Source organism: Panicum hallii, chromosome 1, assembly GCF_002211085.1.
Source record: "Panicum hallii strain FIL2 chromosome 1, PHallii_v3.1, whole genome shotgun sequence".
NCBI classification, from domain to species: domain Eukaryota; kingdom Viridiplantae; phylum Streptophyta; class Magnoliopsida; order Poales; family Poaceae; genus Panicum; species Panicum hallii.
This window is the reverse complement of record NC_038042.1, coordinates 57704773-57724468: the sequence shown is the minus strand read 5'-3', so window position 1 is coordinate 57724468 and position 19696 is coordinate 57704773. Positions and strand designations below refer to the sequence as shown.

The 19696-nt window shown below is 46.6% G+C and overlaps 1 protein-coding gene and 1 long non-coding RNA gene across 2 annotated transcripts; one reads left to right on the top strand and one right to left on the bottom strand.

Annotated features, from left to right (window-relative positions):
- The first annotated feature begins 389 nt into the window (after nt 1-389).
- LOC112879828 lies at nt 390-5613 on the top strand. Its single transcript, XR_003226200.1, has 3 exons — nt 390-743; nt 983-1622; nt 1988-5613. It is a non-coding gene; the product is annotated as an uncharacterized LOC112879828 (long non-coding RNA).
- A 6064-nt stretch (nt 5614-11677) lies between these two features.
- LOC112875466 (glutamate receptor 2.8-like) lies at nt 11678-18568 on the bottom strand. Its single transcript, XM_025939335.1, has 4 exons — nt 18057-18568; nt 13348-14660; nt 12952-13264; nt 11678-12863 (listed from the first exon to the last, which is right to left on the bottom strand). Exons 1-4 carry the CDS (start codon nt 18373-18375, stop codon nt 11824-11826), a joined length of 2985 nt encoding a protein of 994 aa, XP_025795120.1. The 5' UTR covers nt 18376-18568; the 3' UTR covers nt 11678-11823.
- Between the last annotated feature and the right edge of the window lie 1128 nt (nt 18569-19696).

The window sequence follows — 19696 nt, the reverse complement described above, 5'->3', positions numbered from 1 at the left end:
AGGTGGCATGTATGGATCTGAACAAAGATATCTTCGATTCGCATTCGAACACAAACATTCTCCTGATGAATGCACGCAGTGTTCCATAGTTACAGGTAGTGCCATTCAGCACCTAGCTATAAGCTGATGTACTTCTACTATTGTACTTAGCTATAAGCTATAAGCTGTCATGTCAGAGTTCTCTACCAGACATGTCAAGGAGCAATTGCCCTGCATCCACATGAATGCTCACTTGATTAGGAGTACTAGTTGACTACGGCCGCCGCGTGACCAAGGTCCATGGGTGCCGTCAGGGTCCTTCGCAGCAAACATTAGCCGCTAGATTGTCCTCGGACGGCTGCAGATCGAATATTCGAGGCGGTCCCTCAGCTCACGCGGTCCGTCACGGCCGCCACCTAGCACAGGTGCACATGCCGAGCACGTGCCGTCGTCTTCCCGATTTCGAATCCCCCATTGCTCCCCGCGTGGCCGAGACGCGACTAGCCCTAGCCCGCCCTGCGCACCGCCTCCATCTCCTCCTATCCGCGTCCTCCTCCCTCTCCGCATCATGGTGGCGAGGATGGGGTGAGGGAGCTTCGCGTCACCGTGCTGATGGAGCAGATCCGCGTAGGGCGGCGTGGGCCGGGGGCGGATGGGGAGTTGGGACGACTGCGATGGCGGAGGCGGGAGGGATGGCGGCCTTCCGGTGACTCGGCGATCACCGGCTCCGGTGTCGTCAATAGTGGCGCGGCTACCCTAATTTGGTATGGAATCCTTCCTGCCCCTATCGAGCTCTGACCTGATTTTGCTCGTCGCCGCGGGAGACGTGGGAACCGTAGAAATTGGGGGAGACCGTTCCGCTTCCCGGCGCCGGGCCTCGATTCCCTCTCGTGTGCTGGCGCGTCGCCAATGCCACTGTCTCCAACCATTTCAGACGCCGCGCTTCTATTATGACCATACCGTCTCTACCTTTTCTGAACTGTTTCATTTCCTCCGATTCTAGGGTTTCTGAGAACCGAATGGTGCAGAGGAGGAGCCAGATTAGGGGATCGCTTGCTGTATTTGCAGAACTCAAGTGAGATTGTTTCATGATTTCTTCGGTTTCCAAGGAACGATGGCCAACCCGTTTTGCTGGGAAAGTTACGCGTTGAATATTCACAGCACTGTTTGGGATATGCTAGTTTTTATCTCCTCCTTTTCTAATTTGCACAGAATAAGTAGCAAATTTTATTGCTTCAGAACCTTGGTGCTTAGCAAAGTTTTCTTATTGTGTCACATAGATATTGTTATATGTTAATACCATAATCTTAGCATCATTGTTTGATGAATGTCAGTGCTAGATAATTCCTTTAGTATATGCATAAAAGGTGAGCAAGAAGACAAGAAAAACAAATTTATGAATTACAGCTTTGCACCAACTGAAAAGGGAATGGATGTTCCATCATTTGCACCCTCCTGGACTTGTTCCCAATTGACTTTCACATCATTTGAACTGCTTAGGTTGTGTTATGATGGGTTTGCATGTCCTTATATTACTATTCCTATGAATTTAAAAAGGCTTTTCTAGGAGAAATGGTCTTGAAAGCAACGCCAGGCCTTGAAGAGGAACATGCAAGTGCTCAGGAGCTTGTGCTTCTGGACAGGTCAGTGTTAAGCCGTGTGTGTGTGTGAATCTGCCAGATCTGTGAACTTGTTTTGGCATCATGTATAGGGTTATTCTAGTTTTATCTACATTTCATCTTTACAATGTGTGTCAAAGGAAGTAACCAAGTGTACCACATCAGAACTTTAGGGCAAAAGCTATAGGTTTATGCATACGCAGAAACATTACAATACCATTATCATTACTTGAGAAACGGCAGATAGTGGATAGTTCCATTTATTCTTTTAGTCTATGCGCGTACTAAAAAAAGACTACAATAACAAACTTATGAATCTTAGCTTTGCACTAACTGAAGAAGGAATGGAACTTTGAGGATGAGTTGTACCTTTCTTGTCTTGTTCTCAGTTGGCTTTTTCATGGATTGGACTGCTCATGTTGTGATGTGGTCAGTTGCATGGACTATTCCTATAATCCTATCCCCATGAATTTTTCATGCCCCATTCATGGCAGCGAAAGCAATACTAAGCCTTGAAGGGGAACAGGCAAGTGATCAATGATCATGGGCTTGTGCCCCTTGTGGTCTCTGGATAGAAGTTGCCTTCCAATAGCATATGACATAATTCCCAGAGATTATGTTGGTTGATATTGTTTCTGATATTACATATGTGTTGATTTTAATTTTAGATTCTGAATTGCTAAAAGGGCACTGTCCAATTGTCCATGATTATTAGTTATTACTTATTATGTCCTTGTGCATTTCATTTATCTTTTTTTCTAAGAGAGTACCGTGGCTCTATATTTACAGTTACCATACATTACTTATTAGGTCCTTGTGCACTCAGATTTATCTTTTATAACAGCAGTACGAATTGGCTCTACATTTATAGCTACCATAAGCAATTTATATTGGCTTTCATTAGGTCTACTCTTCCTATTTCTCTGAATCTTCTATTTGCTATGATCTCTGGCAATTCGATTTGAGCCTGAAGAAGTCATCAAAAGTTGCTGAATTGGCTAAAGCAATGGCTTGATAGATTTCGATTCATTTTAAGTTTTCCACCCAGAGCGTCTACTGTCTTTGCATCTTGCTTAGTATTCTGTGCTTTGTTTTAGGTTTCTGTTTTTTTTTGTTCGAGGTTTGAGTTTTTGGAAAATGTGCATTCATTCTTATCCCTGGTATGCCAAGGTGAAAAACTTATCCTGGTCAAGGCTGCTTGAAGTAAGTAAAAGTTTGATCACTGTTTATTATCTGGTGTTAATGGTTCTGTTTATGCACTATTCTTAGTGTTAGAACTTTATTATCTGGTGTTAATGGTTCAGTTTATGCACTATTCTTAGTGTTAGGACGGAAACTTGATAGAAAACATAGAAGACATGTCACTTAACTCCATTGTTAAATGCATAATTGAAAGGACCTCAAGATGCCTAGAGGGGGGTGAATAGGCTGATCTTTGGAGTGTTTTTTACCAGTTGTCTTACTTTAGAGACTTGTATAATAGTAGATCGATCACAAACCCTAAAATGTTGGTCTCACAAGCAAATAGTTCAAAGCAAGGTGACACGGAGAGGTAAGGATTTGTTTTCCGGAGTTCACTCCCCAAGGAGCTATGTCTCCGTTGAGGAAGAGTTCAAGAGACGATGCTCAAGAACCCTTACCCTTACGCTCCTCCCCAAGGGTGAGACTGACGCTCAAGCCCAAGGTCACTTACTATGAAATCCTCCGAGAGGATGGCGAGTACAAACTTCTTGTGGAGCTCACGATACGGCTGAGCATTCACAAGCACGCCTAGCCGTCTAGGAGCACTTAGCTCCAAGAGTAACAAACTTCAATCACCGGCTTGACAAGGATCTAGTGCTTAAGGGATTTGAATGGCAGCTCACGAAGCACAAATCTCTCCTCTTGCAACACTCACACTTGAATCCCCAATGGAAATTACTCAAAGATGAAAGGAGGGGCGTGAGATGGCTCTTTCAAGATGTTTCAAACTGTGCAGCATAAAAATGAGCCAGAGAGCTAACTGTTGAGGGTATGGGGGGTATTTATACCCCCACTCCAAAAACTAGCCGTTGGAGCAAGAGGTGCCCGGAAAATACAGGCAAATGTCCGAATACTCCGGACACTGGGGTCCGGACACTCCGGACTCAGCGAAAACTACTGACGGGGAACAGGGAACACATACCCGGAGACTCTGAGTGTATGTCCGGATACTCCGGACTTTATGTTCGGACATTTCGGATCCGGAGTCTCTGGACTCACTAGGGACACTCTCAAAACCTTGTGGTGTAAGTTTGACTCATAAGTATTTGTATGGGTTCTCTTGAGCACTAGTTCTAAGTCAAAACCTGCAGATCAAAGTTCTTTTTGATAGTACGGAGTTTCTATGCTCAAAAATAAAATAAAAGTCTACTCTTTGAGTAAATTTTAACCACCGCTTTTTAATTTCATTTTGAGGGGTCATACTTCATCATATATTTTCATCATATGTTTTGCTTGTTCAATTTTAGCACATGCACACATGCTAGATAACGAGATTAAACGTATATGTATTTTGTAATTTAAACACCAAAATCCACGTAGGGGTCTAGATATCTTTCAATAATCTATTTGCAGCTGCTTAGGTAATTGCAGTTATTAGATCACACCTTATGTGACTGTAAATAGTATAGACCTTTAGAATTTGGAGGTAAGCTATAGCATTGTTATAGTAAACAAAGTGTTGAAACATTTAATATTCTAACTACTTGATGTTTTTGGAATATTGATGAAAGGTTTAGCTCTGTTTTTGATGGCGAGTCATCTTAATGAATGTATAGTGGCAATGTAATAACTTTTTTATATAATAATGGAAGGTTGACGCAATGAATAAGGTGATGGCCCCAATTGTCGGATAATAGTGTCTTACCAATATCTTGATTAGAGAGCAGCGAACTAATAAACTTTGATTAACTGTATTTCATGGATATTCCAGTTAACAATATGGAAGCGATGAATTTATTTGATTTGGAAAATGGTTTTCTTATATTATGACTTTCCTTAGGATTAACAGTAGAAATTAGACATGATATTGATAATAACAATTATCTGGATGAATTTGTGTTTTACATTCTGATATTAGACATGTTTTGTAATCTTATAGCAATTATCTTTAATTAGCTTGCCCTCATCCATTATTTGCACATTGTTGCTCGAAATTACTCCAAAAAACATTACCACATTACATGATCAGCAGAATTCAATAGCATGATAGTTTCTGTCCGTGTCGAAAGTGTTACCTGCTGGGCCACATACCATCTATACGAGAACACCGATCCTTGGTCTTCTTGTAGGTAATTTGACTAAACTTGGTGCAGTTGATTTTCAGAAACCTAATATTACCTCAGAAGAGTTTTTTATTATCTTTTTTCTATGTGGTCATCAAGCTTTTACTTGCTAATTATGATAATAACGACCTGTTAATTCGTCCAGCATATTTATTATCTAGTAGTGTGCGAATTGTAGCCTTTTCTTCATATTGGTTTGATGGATGCACTTCTCTATTTGTCCTGCGTGATTTTCTTTTCCTCAGGTGGCATAATGAGAGTGACAGCTTCAGTGAAATTATTCTATACAAATTATTGTGTTTTCAACAATATTCGATTTACTAGTTGTGTGCGTACCAGCAAGAGACTTGCATATACTCCGCTAACGTTAGTAACGTTTTCTTTCCGATGTGTAGCACATGGCCAAAATCTATTCGTGCGCTGGCCGTCCCAAACCTTTTTCCCCTAGAATAAGCATATTGAGCTGAACTTAATAAACGTTACTGTCGGTCATCAAAGGCTCATTTTAGCACAGCCATGTACATAAAACGCAGCTCCGAACATAGACAGCTACACGCACATCAAAACAGGCCTCTCGGACCAACGCCAGCAAAGGCCCATAGACTCGGCCCAAGAAGAATACCAGCCCAACAAGTGCCACCAAGCGTAGTGAGGCCCATTAAACTGTTGGCCAGCCCAACACCAGCCTAATAGATCGCATCTCCAGCCCAACAACGGCCCATTTAGTAGCATTGCTGGCTCAATAGATCGCACTTCTGGCCCAACTGCGGCCCATTTAGCAGCAATGCTGGCCCAATAGATTGCAACTCCGCCCATTTAGAAATGCTGGCCCAATAGATCGCTCCTCCGGCCCAATAACAGCCCATTTAGCAGCAAACCTAGCCCAACAGAGGCCTAATGCATCAGCCCAATAACGGCCCATATGTGTCCGAGAAAGACCCATTTAGCAGCAATGCCAGCCCAACAGAGGCCCAACAAATCTCAACGCCAGCCTAGCCACGGCCCATCGGGGCACCAGTAAGAGCCATTTAACAGCAATGCTAGCCCAGTAGCGGCCCATCGGGGCACAAGTAAGAGCCATTTTAACAGAAATGCTGGTCCAACAAAGGCCCATTAAACCGCAACGCTAGCCCAATAAAAACCCATCTGAGCACAAATGACTCCGTTGAGAAGCAACGCCGGCCCAACAGAGAAGGCCCGTTTATATGCAAAGACAAGACCCAATAAAAAGTTCGGTTGATTAGGATTTCCAGCTCCAACATACGGTCCAATTAAGTGCATCGACAACCCCACAAGGGCCCAATTATGTACGAAGCCACTAAACGAAGATCTAATTAAAAAAAGGCTTATTTACCGTAGCACAGCACTGAATGGATTAGTACTACCATAAAAAATGATTACTTCCCAATGTACTTATATTTAACCCAAGAAAGATATAATCAGATAGGTACCAAATATATTATAAGTGAATGCTGATGGAGTCTAGTACAAGTATTATGCTTGCATTCAACACCACGACGCTGTAGCCCCATTAACTCCCAAAAAAATTGAACGAACCCCATTAACCCAAAAATGATCGGTCAACAATCCCATTAGTGCCATACGATACAACGGTCCCATTAATACAATATTATTAACCTACCTATACAAAAAGCATACAACGTGTTGCAAAACATTTACTATCGTAGAGTGTAAATAAAAGATGGCACTTCTGATCTTCTTTCCTTTGCTGCAAAGGGCAAATGTAATGCTGCATGCAACTAAGGTAGACAAGTTCAAAAGGTATAATACGTGCAAATCAGAAACATGGTTGTTGTGACAATGCACCAACAATCAAAACATAGATGAACGATGGATGGGCATCATTATCACTGTTGCATTTGCACGTGTAAATGTTTTTGGGTGCCCAAATCACTATTAAGCACTACTTGCTGAAAAGAAAAAAAAAGGTCCGAACTAGGCTGGGGATTACAATGCACTAGGCTCCAACTTAGAAAGGGATTGCAATAAAGTTACAGACCAATACCAAAAAGATGCTGCTACACAAAACACTGAAACTATATTTTAAAATGATTGCAGATTAGGAGTTCGGACACATACCTCAGAATGCAGGTGCGGGCAAGCAATTAAGTTGCCTCAGAGGCCACATCTTGAATCAAGCATTATCCAAAAGAGGTTTTAAACAAGCAATGCATTCATTTAAATTATTTGCATTTGAATTTAAGAGTGAGAATCACATGAGTAGTAAGCACTACATTGTTTCAGGTTTTTCAGTTTCAATGCCTCATGTTGAACTCTTTACTTTTCAAACAGACGATTGACAAGAGAACGCCGCATTCTACAAAATGCATCAGTGGCCTCATCACTTTTAGGAATGGTAGAATGTGTGCCCCAAAGTGAAACAAGTGGAATTTAATGTAGTTGTATTTTATCTACAGGGCTAAAATCTTCTATTCGTGTCGTGCCTGGAATAGCACATCAGGAAGTACACTAGCTGCAATGTCAGAATATCATTAAATTTTTAGAGTTGACAACTCAAATTCGAGTTAGTACTTAGTAGCCACCAGGCAACCACATAAATTCTTGATGACAGCATAAATTCCATAAATGGGAGAACAGCATAAATTCTAAACGGTGCTTGATGACGACTCTAACCAGGCAACCACACAAATAGTGAAATTATTTCTAGTTTCTAGGTGTCTAGCACTTAATATGGAAGCATCTGGGAGAGTCGGGTAACTAAAATAATTTGGCAGTATTTGATTAGGATGGTGCAGGTTAAAAGGTTTTAACTTCTATGGCCTTCCATGATGCAGCTCATCAAAGGGATACTATGCACTTCTATTGCCCAGCCAAACTGCCGTGACTAAAGATAAGAGGCTTCTTAGATACTACGACAGTACAGATTGATAGTGTAACTCAGAATTTCCTAAACCATGTGAAAAGTTCATGGCAATCTAAATTCAAAAAGAAAAGGTACCATGTTTCTAATTTGATTGCTAAGTAAGTTGCGCTAGTCTAATTCCCAAGAGTCCAAGATCATAACATAAATGAAGTACAACTAAATGCATGTTAATTCATGATATACAAAATGTACTAAAAGATTAACCTTTAGTGGGTCATTAGGGGCATATCAGCTAATGGCCTAATGGTCTGTATTGTAGCAGCACTGATTTATCAAATATCCTGCCGATACAGCTTGCGTTTTTCAAGGAAAGAACTGAAAAGAGCAGGACAAAGATATAGTATAAAACTGTAGAACGGCTGTATGTCTCACTATTTAGGATGGATCATTGCATATATATTAGCCGTATCATCATGTCTTTTTACTTTTAAGTACTACCATTAGTACGGATGGTACCCTAATCGTTGCCGAATCTCCTGGATGAGCAACAGCAGACTCAAGTGTGGTGAAAAAAATTCCTTCTGCTAGAAGCAAGGAGGGGGTTAGGTGTAGTAAATAACCAATTCTCCCAAACAATCAGTATAGCTGAGCGCCACCACAACATATTAAGCATTCTAGCCACGTAGTACCATGCACTGTAACTTTGTAAGCATGGGGTTCATGGGGTAAAAATATCACCTGTCAAAGCTTCAAATAAAGGAATGCAACCATTTTCCAAAACACAGAAAGACTTCAAATTCAATCATGTAAATATTTACAATGGGCACACATTGTGGGACTTCACTTCCAGCATCAAATGGTCCCCTATTGCACAAACCATCAACTACACTGGTTAGCCTTTAAATAATGTCATGATTCTGTCATACAAATAACCTGTCTCATACACAAATATAAGATTGCTGGCACAAAAGTTCACAACTTTGATAACTTGCAGTTAAGGGCTTCTTTTAATGTTCTGGTTGTGTTCAAACCTCACAGGGTGCCAATTTTGGTAAACTAGCTGGTCATGTAAGAGCAGATGGCATAAACGAATTAGTGTACTATGGTTATACAAAAGAAATGTCTGCTGGAGCCTAAACATTTATCTTATTGGTTATATCTAATACTGTGCCTGTTTGATAAGTAAATACATCAATAAAACAACGTATTAAGCCAGGTCCATAAACTAACAGCAATGTCCTGCTCCAAATAAACATTTCAACAGTGTGATTGAGTGGTAATGGAAACAACTGAGTATATTGATGCAACTTGGAGATAATATGTAACCATTTCTTTCTTAGTCTTCTGTGTTGAAATAATTAAACACCTCTAAGAAGTTAATGTGTCATATTTAGCGAAAGCAAAATAGCAATGGTAAATATGGAAAAACTTCCACAATGGTAAGCAAAACTCCAGTGCCAGTATGTTCTCATTTGAATGTGCAAACCAAAATTCAAATTCATGAAAGGTAATATTTAGCTAGCATGCTAGTCATCTGCAACCAACTACTCATACAAGATTAAAATAAACATGCTAAACTTCCAACAACCAACATATGCTCCAACAAATCCTTGCGACAGAAAAGTAACAAACAATTTGTACTAAAGCATGAGCAGGGCAATTCAAATTGAAGCAAGGACCAGATTGAACACTATCGACTCATGCCATACAGTAATCACCGAAACTTATTATCTCCTAGCAACAAAATTAGAAAAGTTATAGACCCAAACAATTAACTATTCAAGTTTGTGAAGGTGTTATCTATGCTGCAGAACAGGGGCGAACCCAACGTGAGACATGGGAGCAGAACATGGGCAGAACACACCATAATTTTTGCAAACAAAATCGAAGCTAGTAAGGTAATATACTGGAAGAGCATCTTCAAGAATGCCTAAAAATTAGAGTCCCAAAATGCTGATTTTGGTATCTTGCCAGAAACTATTGGGAGAAAAAAATAACTCATTCAGCAGTTTCCAAAAGTTAGTTCCCAAAAAGATTTAATTGCTGCCACATCATCCATCCATGGGCCCATTATTTTATATTTTTCTCATAATTGCCCCTCGCCTTTCCCCCTCTCCGTTCCCAGCAGGCCACCGCTGCTCTTCTCTCTCCTCTATTCTTTATTTTTCATCAAGCAAATTAGCATCAGCTCAATCTTCCCGTCCTCCGAGCTTGGCCAAATATCATCATACTTCTTTCTCTCAACCGAAGCACCCAATCGGCAGCTTAGCAGCTCTCCTCTTCCTCTCTAATCCGAGCTCCACAGCTACAAGAGCCCAGCATGCCTGCTCCTCATCGATCTCTGTTCCTCTTTGTACTGCTTCCAAATCAAAGCAGCTAGCCAAGCACTAAAATCACCCATGCCATCTCCCTCGTCTGGATTACTTCCAACCAAAGCAGCTTGCGCTCCTCCCTCCCTCTATTCTTCTATACACTGAAGCAATTAGTGGTTTTAGATCGGAAGTCAAACCGCATCTTTCAGACCGAGCACCCTGCACCACATCTTTTATCCCTTCTCTCTACATGAGCAAAACAATAAGCCAGCCACAGAGCAGGTCAAGGCGATCTCTGTTCCGCACCAGTCGTCTTCCACCTGCAAGCCATGGCAGCCTAAGCAACGCGATGCCAGCATTGCCCGTAGAGGACGGATGGCCCTTTTGCCGACGTCGCCCCTAGAGCCTTGCGTGCCTGCAGAAGGAGGACAGAAGGGGAGAAGGGAAAATGGTGTGTAGGGAAGACATCACACAGAGTCGCAGACGGGAGAAAAACTGACGGAATCGGCCGATTGGGAGCTCAAGCTAGCGGCGTAAAAATGGCCTGGTAGGCCGCTACTATTGGGCGCGCAAGAATATTGGACACAGCTAATGTTTTTGTGTTTGGTTAAAAAATTGATTTTTAGTAATGCATTTTGGGCACTATTGAAGATGCTCTAACTGGGTAGATCCGACAACAAATAGCGTATATTAGGGTTTTGGGTGCTCCGTTCTGAAGAAGGGAAGGGCATACCTGGTGGGTGATCGTCGCCGGCAAAGGGCTTAGCTAAGACCGAATAGCGCCGACGCTTGCCCAGTCGTTGCCACCAGGAAAGGAAGTAGGAAAGAGCTGTTTGGAGTGCTGCCCCACCTGCCACGGCGCGCCACACTTTTTCCGCCGCAGGTGTGGCGGCCGTTTTGAGCGCCACAGGTTAGGCACGCCGTGGCGGGTGGGGCGGCACTCCAAACAGCCCTGAAGACCAAGAGAGTAAATGGACTGAAAGAGAAGGGAACGGAACCATGAACTCCCAGTAGGCACGGGCTGCACCGTGCAGGTTGCCACGGCGGTGAAGGCGAGGGCGGGGGCGGGAGGGGAGAGGAGGGGCTGCCGACCACTGCTGTCGAGCTCAGCGAAGGGGAGCGACGGCGACAATGGAGGGGGAGGGCTGCAGGGTCGCAGGGAGCAGCGCGCGGAGCCGGGGAGGGGAGGGTGATAGGGTTGGCCGGTTGGAGCAATTTGGGTGAGGCGGCATAGTACGAGGAAGGGGGTGTGCTGTTCTCCTAGGGCCGGCAACACCGCGGTGCCATGCTAGTTTGGGCCGTGCCTTAGCAGTCATGTTCCAGCCTTACTCAGAACATCCCTGCCAAACTGACGGCAACTTTCTTTAAAAACTGATTGCAACTATTTTTTTATTATATAGTACAACTCAGACACTCATAATGTACGTACATTCATTTCTAAAAATATATGTACACAAACGCTACCTCTACGATTATCTTCGAAAATTGGATCAGTAAATTCTTAAAATTGACGAAATCACTGCAGACACATCGCTATCGATGGGAACGTTACCTGTCACTGGAAGCGCGTAGCGCCGTTAAATAAAAAAATCGCTCGTTGGTACGAAAAAGTCAAACTCACTGCAACTGAGGCTACGTACCCTTTCTTGCAACTATTTACGGATGAACTGACCGACTTTGTCAGAGTTTTCTACTAGACATGTCATGTCAAGGAGCATTTGCCCTGCATCCATACAGTAATTTACAGTTATGAGGACGTTGATCTAGGCATCTCCAGAGAGTGTCATCTCCGCAGAGTGCGGCGCATCCTGCAACCTCTGCTCGAACGATGTCCCGATCTCCGACGCCGGCGACGAACCGGCGTTGATCATCTCCGAGCCGGCGGAGATGCTGAAAGGGCTCATGCCGATGGCTTCCTCATCGCTCGCCGCCGGCACGGCGCTGTTGGCGCCGCCGCGGCCGTTCCGCACGGTATCGTCGACCCATCTCCTCGTCTGGCTCCCCTCCCGGACGGACTCCTCGTTCCACGTCTTGAACGTGGGGCACTTGAGGTCCTTCTGATCGAAGTGCCGCAGCCACGCGCGCAGCCGCCGCACCGACGAGCTCCCGGATCCGCCCTCCTCCACCGTCCGGACCTCGCCGCGCTCGCGGTAGACGAAGGTGGCGAGGTAGATAAGGAGCATGAGGCCGGACACCACGCCGGTGATGAGGAACAGCCCGCCGAAGCTCCGGAAGCTGAGGTTGGAGGAGCCGACGGCGGCGCTGCCGCCCTGGCTCGGGCACGCGCCGGGCTCGCCGAACCACTTCTTCTCGATCTGCGCCATCTCCTCCCCTTCCGCCAGCGTCAGCACCGCGCGCGACACGTCCGGCGTCAGCGGGCTGCCCAGTGGGAACACGAACCCGAAGCCGTCGGTCTTGTAGACCGGGCCGACCATGGCGTACCCGTCGCAGTACTGCGACAGGAAGAGCTTCAGGTATGGAATCTCGTCGAACACGGCGGCGACGCCGCCGTTGGCCGGTCCCTTGGACAGCGCCTCGGCGTACCCCTCCGCCGTGCTGAAGTTTCTCATCCTGGCCTCGTCGAAGCCGATTTTACGGAGCGAATCCTTAATGAAGGAGCCATCCTGGTACCCGATGTAGGCACCGCTCCGCTGGAGCTCTCTGACGTCGGTCACCGTCGGCTGGAGCTTCTGGACGGTCAGCATCGACGTCAGGCTCGCCGTATAGCTCGACGTCAGGATGAGGACGACGAACACCCAGATGATCACGACGAACCTCGACAGGTTGCTCTCGAGCTTCTCCTCTGCAGAATGCAAAGCTCAGTCTTTAAGCCATCGTTCAACCAATTGGTGCTCTAGATTTGCGAGATGAAAATCAAGGTGCGCGCGTACTGTGCGAGAAGACGAGCGTGGAGAAGGCGAAGTAGAAGATGAGGCCGAACTGCTGCCACGGCGTTCCGCGGAACTCGGGGTTGATCCGGTGCTCGATCGCCCACACGACGAAGCCGGTGAAGCAGAAGAAGGCGAGGCTGGCGAGCCAGAGGCTGGTGGTGAGCGGCTGCAGGAAGATCCACATGCTCGTGCTCGTCTCCGTGCGCACCGCCACCACCATCGACCACCCCGAGTCGGTGAACGGCATGCTGAAGTCCACATTGGCCATCCTGCTCGCCGTGATCGTCACGTCGCCGACGATGATGTCGGCTTTCTGCATTCATTGGCATAGCTTGTCAGTGCACAGCCAGTCCACATTCCCAATCCCTCTTGCTCCAATCTCTCTACAATACTGACCTGTTCTGGAAGCAGGGACACGAATTTGTCGTAGGAAACCGAGCTGTTGGGGATCGGCACGTACTCGTAGCTCACCGGATATGGCATTTTCCTCATGACAGCGTCGAACACCTCGATGCAGTAGCCTGTGATGTTGTGCACTCCGGTGGTCGCGTCTTTGGCGACGTTGACGAACTGCTTGAACCCTCCCTTCACCGGCACGGCGACGCGAAGCTTCTGGCCGTTCGCCGACACGACCCAGCCTTTGGGTGGCGACGTCACATCGCCAGGCCAAATGATACTAGGCTTCAGACCTTTGGCGGCGTTGGCGTCCAGAGCCTGCGAGATCCCGGCCTCCGGCGTCCAGAACCCCACCTGCCTGGCGCCTTTCCCGATGATGTTGACGACCTCGTAGGCCGGCGGCTGCAGCTGCCCGTCGACGAGGGTGAAGTTGCCGGCGAGCCCGTGGAAGGTCGTCTCGTGCACCGCCTTGAGAAGTGCTGCTCCGGTGGCCGACACGCCGAGGCGGCCCAGGTCCGTGAGCGCCGAGCTCTGCTGCGGCGTCTGGAACGCCGGGCTGGAGACACCGGCGGCCTCGGCCGCTGTCGCGATCGCCCATGCCGTGTCGTACGACCAGAGCATCAAAACGGTCGGGTCATGGGCGTAGACGTCGGCGCTCGGGCTCACCCGCCGGAGCCTCGCCCTGAACCGCGCCGAGAAGTTCCTGACCTCGTCCGTCATCTGCACGTACGGGCGGAGGCTGATGACCCCCTCCATGGCGTTGATCTCGTCAGGGCTCAACGCGTCCACGACGCTGCCGACGCCGTCCGTGACGATCCAGGCGTAGTCCTCCGACATCATGCCGGCGTTCCTCGCCCGGCGGAAGAACCGCGGGGCGACGAAACGGTTCATGTGCACGATGAACACGCGCGTCGGCATCGCCATGAATCGGTTGAGCACCGCGTCGATGCGGTCGTCGTCCGCGTCGGCCGGCACGGCGGTGCGCTCCATGATCCTGGCGCCGACGCCCTGGAGCGCGTCGGCGAGCGCCGGGAGGATCCCGGACCCGTAGGGCGAGTCCTCGTACACGATCACCGCCGCGTGCCACCTGAACGTCGCGAGGACGGCGGCCACGGGCGAGACCTGGAAGGAGTCGTTGGCCGCGGTGCGCACGAAGAAGGGCGTCTGCGCCGGGGACAGCTCCGGGGAGGTGGCGGAGGAGGAGAGGACGGGGACGTGCGTGCTGTTGGCGAGGTAGGCCACGAACCCGGCCTCCGCCGACGTCGCCGGCCCGATGATCGCCTGCACCTGCTCGTTCTTGATCAGGTCCACCGCTGCGCACACAACGGAAATGCCTTCCGCTTAGAAATGATGGAATACAAGCCCATAAACATTTCGGCCCAAAGGAGAATCGGGCCGCGCTGGGCCACAAACTGTACTGGCGGCAATAAACTTTTTCTTTCTCGAACGAATGATAATACTACGAAACAAAAACGTTGACATCAAAATTGCGACAGCCCACGATGCTGACGGGCCTAATTTACCTGGTCAAGAATTCCTTTTAGATTTGTGTTATTATATAGTGTGAAATTTTCTCAGTCCAGGTGCTAGAGTAGTTTGATGCTTTGCTTCATTGCTTGTATAGTTGTATGGCACAAGTCGTCGTGAGAATATTTCCATACATACATACAAGAGAAAGGTGTCCTTATTCGCTGACTACCTTTCGGTGTGAGAAGTCTAGAAAGCCGGATTCCTGTACAACCATTGTGTTCACCAGACACCCGGCTTGGCTGCCAAGGCGTCTGGTTGACTGACTGCAGCTAGGGGTTGTCCTCTGTTGTCCGTTGCTACTAACCATCTCATCACAATCCTACAGAATATTCAAACTAGTTCTTCTATATTGTTGGAAACTGGCTGATTCTTCTATCACAAGACATGCAGGTACTGTTGGAAATTGGCTGATGAAAGAAGGGTCCTTGCGCAAGTGAAAGGGACTAATCATGGACTAACTGCAGCTAGCTACTGACATCGTTTTCAGCTGCTAGGCCTAGGCGATCTAAAGCCGACCCGACTATCCCAGGACCCAGGGCCTGTTTGTTTCCTACCATAAACTTTAGACCTATCACGTCAAAAAGAATCTTACTATTTAAAAGTATTAAATAAAATCTGTTTATAAAACTTTTTGCACAACTGAGTGCTAATTCGCGAGACAAATTTAATGAGCCTAATTAATCCATAATTTGCCACAGTGATGCTACAATAATCATCCGCTAATCATAGACTAATATACCTCATTAGATTCGTCTCGCGAATTAGCACTAGGGTTCTGCAATTATTTTTGTAATTAGACTTTATTTAACACTTCTAAATGATAAGATTTTTTTTGATGTAATCCCTCTAAACTTTAGACCTCCGGATGCACGCCAGCGCCGGATCCGATCGCGCCCAATTTTCCACGCGGAAAGAGCAGGAATTTTCGTATATCAAGGCTACGGCCAATACCAAGAGTCCAAGAGTGTCCAGTAGTCTTCAGTCTTCAGTTGTCACTGGTGTCTGACGGGGACTTGTCTGATCCCTAATAACCTACTATTTGCAATTGCTCACGTCCACTTCACGCGCGCAAGTAATTTTTGTGCCCAAAAGGTACTGCTGCTATATATCTGTAACACTACTACTGCTACTTAATAATAGTGGTAAAATTATGTTAATCTTTTTTGAAACGAAAAAAATAGGTTTACCTGAACCTAGCTAGTAGCCTAGTGGTAGGTACTAGCTAGCACGCATCGTCTATAACCGTCTGTGGGGAAAAAAACTGGACAAGGATTAACCGCTGATGCGATCTACATCTCCGTCAGCGCTGCTTTCGTGCTTGGACTGAAGTCTAGCATGATTGAATGTTCGGACACCGGCCAAGAGCTGGACCATCATCTCACCTCGCTCGCATCGCAACGCACGTGCCTCCTCGGTGAAGGAACGCCCAAGCTAAGACTAGTCCAAGGCTGACTCTGAAGGCAAGGAATGAAGAAGGCGACAGATCGACATGGCATGCATGCATGGAGCTATAGCCTGTTAAGTTGGTCTATAAACAAACTTATCGCATCCACATACGGACAGGCACGTACGAGATGGAACAGCAACAAATCCTGAGAAATCTAATGCGTTCCTGTCCTTTTAGGGGCCGGGAGACCATGATCGACTAGTAGCAGTGCAAATTAAATGGCAGTTTGATTGGTTGCAGGGACGACGGATTAGTTGAGATCCAAAGCGAGAGAAGTTTGATTTATTCGGGATGAAGTTTAATAATTTCCTGTTCATACCTTGATGGGGAAGCAGCATGGCGTTTTTAAATTGGGAGCCGTTGAAAACCCGAACCAAATAAACCTGCATGGATATCAGTTCTGGGTCGGCGTCGTGGATGTGTTGTGCATGGTAGCTAGACGAGAACGCGACCCTCACGTTACCCGGTGCGCTAAGCTTGAAAGCAGCAACGCGTCAGTTGAAGGAAAACTCTGATAATTAGGATCTCCGGCGACGATTTCAAACCCGGGCAGATAACAAGATTGAGACGCGACGCAACATGACAAACTAACGGGGTGTGTTCGTTTCCTGGGGCCTAAAGTTTAGAGGGGTCACATCAAAGAGAATCTTGTCATTTAGAAGTATTAAATAAAATCTAATTACAAAACTAATTGCAGAACCCCAGTGCTAATTCGCGAGACGAATCTAATGAGGTATATTAGTCCATGATTAGTGGATGATTACTGTAGCATCACTGTGGCAAATTATGGATTAATTAGGCTTATTAAATTTATCTCACAAATTAACACCCAGCTGTGCAAAAAGTTTTATAAACAGATTTTATTTAATACTTCTAAATAGCAAGATTCTCTTTGATGTGATGGATCTAAAATTTAGAGGATAGGAAACGAACGGACCCTAAGGGTGTGTTCGATTTCCTCCCCTTTAAAGTTTAGACCCGTCACATCAAAGAGAATCTTGCTATTTAGAAGTATTAAATAAAATCTGTTTATAAAATTTTTGCACAGATGGGTGCTAATTCGCAAGACAAATTTAATGAGCCTAATTAATCCATAATTTGCCACAGTGGTGCTACAGTAATCATCCGCTAATCATGGACTAATATACCTCATTAGATTCGTCTCGCGAATTAGACTGGAGTTCTGCAATTAGTTTTGTAATTAAACTTTATTTAATACTTCTAAATGATAAGATTCTCTTTAATGTGACACATCTAAACTTTAGACAAAAAAAAACGAACGGACCTAGAGGCAGCCATGGCCCTCGAGCTGGTCGATTGGAGCTGGTCAGCTGGCAGCAGAGCCACAGAAACTAGTGGTTGATGGCTCACATCACAGAGGACGAAGCAGCTGGCTAGACGAACTCCACAAGCTAAGGATGCTACGCGAGGTCCCTTGATTTTTACTGTCTTTGCACAACTATTCCACAGCAAATCAGCGACTGATTCTACTTCTAAATTCTAGAACAGCGCAACCACTAGCAGTGGTAAGCTGGTAACCAAATTAAACCAGGGATTGAACAGGCAAAAACTAGCTAGCTCCATGCATATCTACTCATCAAACAAAGCATGGACGCCACGTAGCAAGAGCTTGATCAGGCAAGTAGTGGTATATATTTAATTTGCTTGCAGTATGTACGAACTGGAAGCACAAGTGTATCTCTGAACTCTGAAACAAGGGCGAGGAGCTTACCGGCAGACGCGGCGCCGACAACTTGGCCGCCGGAGTCCCGGAAGCGCAGCGCGACCCTGGTCCGGGAGCCCGGGTGCGCGGCGTAGTAGTCCTCCACCGCCATCTCAATGCCGACCTTCCGCCGCTGCCCGATCGACGACGTCAGGTTCAGGATCACGCCCACGCGCACCTTGACCTGCCCCGGCGGCGCATTCCGCTGCGCTGTGGCCGCCTGCAGGCTCGCCGCCAGGACGCACCACCACACCAGCGCGGCCAGAGCAAAGCGGCGGAGGTTGAGGGAGGAGGAGACGAAGCGAGAAGACGAGCACGGCCTCCCCATCTACCTACCTACCTACCACTGGTGCAGCTCCACCAGGCAGCTAGGCCAGTTCCTGGGAGGACGACGGCTGCAGTGCGTCTCTCTCTGCTGGTGTTCATCGCCGCAACAGGGCCTTCGCTCGCTTTAATACGCGCGGCGCGGCGCGGGCGGCGAGAACGAGGAAGAGGCAGACCGCGCCGCGTGACTTGGAGCGCGACGCTTCTCGCCGGAAAATTATAATCGCATGCGCGCTTGACTTGACTGGTTGGATGCGAATGCGATGTAGGGGTGGCGCGGTGTGGTGGCAGCGAGCGGAGGCATCACGAACCGGTCCCGGAGAGTCGGTGGCGGAGCCGAGGACTCGGGGTCGCGGCATCGGATGGATGGATCCAGTTCTAGTGGGGACGGCGAAAGCTCCGCGACCAATGCCATGGCGGGCCCGTGCTGCTCCTGGTCTTGGTCTTGGTTTCTTGTGTTCTGGCGAGACAGAGAATGGAAGAGATGGGTTACTGCCTGCACCAGATGACCATATGCTTAGTTTTGCTTTTGCAGGCCGACAATGTGGTCGTAAACATTGACCTAGCTAGACTTATGCGAGGACAAACTGATCATCTTGGCGTACCCGCTACGCGCTTGATGAAGAAGAAGAAGAACGTTGTTGCGTTTCGAGGTAAATCAAATCTGAATCCCACAAAAGTGATGTGTACTAGTAGTAAAAATTGACCGCAGCAGACCTTTAGGGCGACAAGCTGAGGTCTTCCTATCTGCTGCACAGTTCACAAATAAAATAAAGCCTGCGTTTTGGATATGTATCCCGTAATAGTTTTACTAAGTTATGAGACCCCCGAGTACGTCTTTCATGTTATGTAAAGTAAATATCGATCCTCATGTAGTCTGGATCTTCTACCTCCTTTAAATGAATTAGCAGTGTTGCTGCCCCCTTTTTTTAAAAAAAAGTTAGAAGATGGGGATGCATGATGATCTCTTGCGGATGCAGTATTCAGTTTGTCACAATTCGGCAGTGTTCAAGTATATGTGTTTCTCTTCTGAAGTACCAGAGGAGGTGCACCACCAAACATGGACTGACAGACGGAACTTCAACCGAATTCTTCTTGTCCACAAGAGGGATAGAGGACGTTTGTCCTCAGAGTGCAGAAAAGTCAGAGAAGAGCAGAGAGGCTGAGAGAATCTTTTGCAGCGAACGGCCGGATACTGAAAAAAAAAATTAGTGACATAGTTGGCATTATGTTAATTTATGGTTATACAAGACTAGGATACTGTGAAGTATACCTACTCGCTACAAGGTCTAGAGCACCATAACAGATCATTAGATTTGTAAGCT

Excerpts from the sequence above, each read along its gene's own strand:
- LOC112875466 (XM_025939335.1), bottom strand. The coding sequence starts at position 18,375 with ATGGGGAGGCCGTGCTCGTCTTCTCGCTTCGTCTCCTCCTCCCTCAAC. Across the intron at positions 14,661-18,056 it reads TGTCGGCGCCGCGTCTGCCG|CGGTGGACCTGATCAAGAAC; the intron begins GTAAGCTCCTCG and ends TTGTGTGCGCAG. Across the intron at positions 13,265-13,347 it reads TGTCCCTGCTTCCAGAACAG|AAAGCCGACATCATCGTCGG; the intron begins GTCAGTATTGTA and ends CAATGAATGCAG.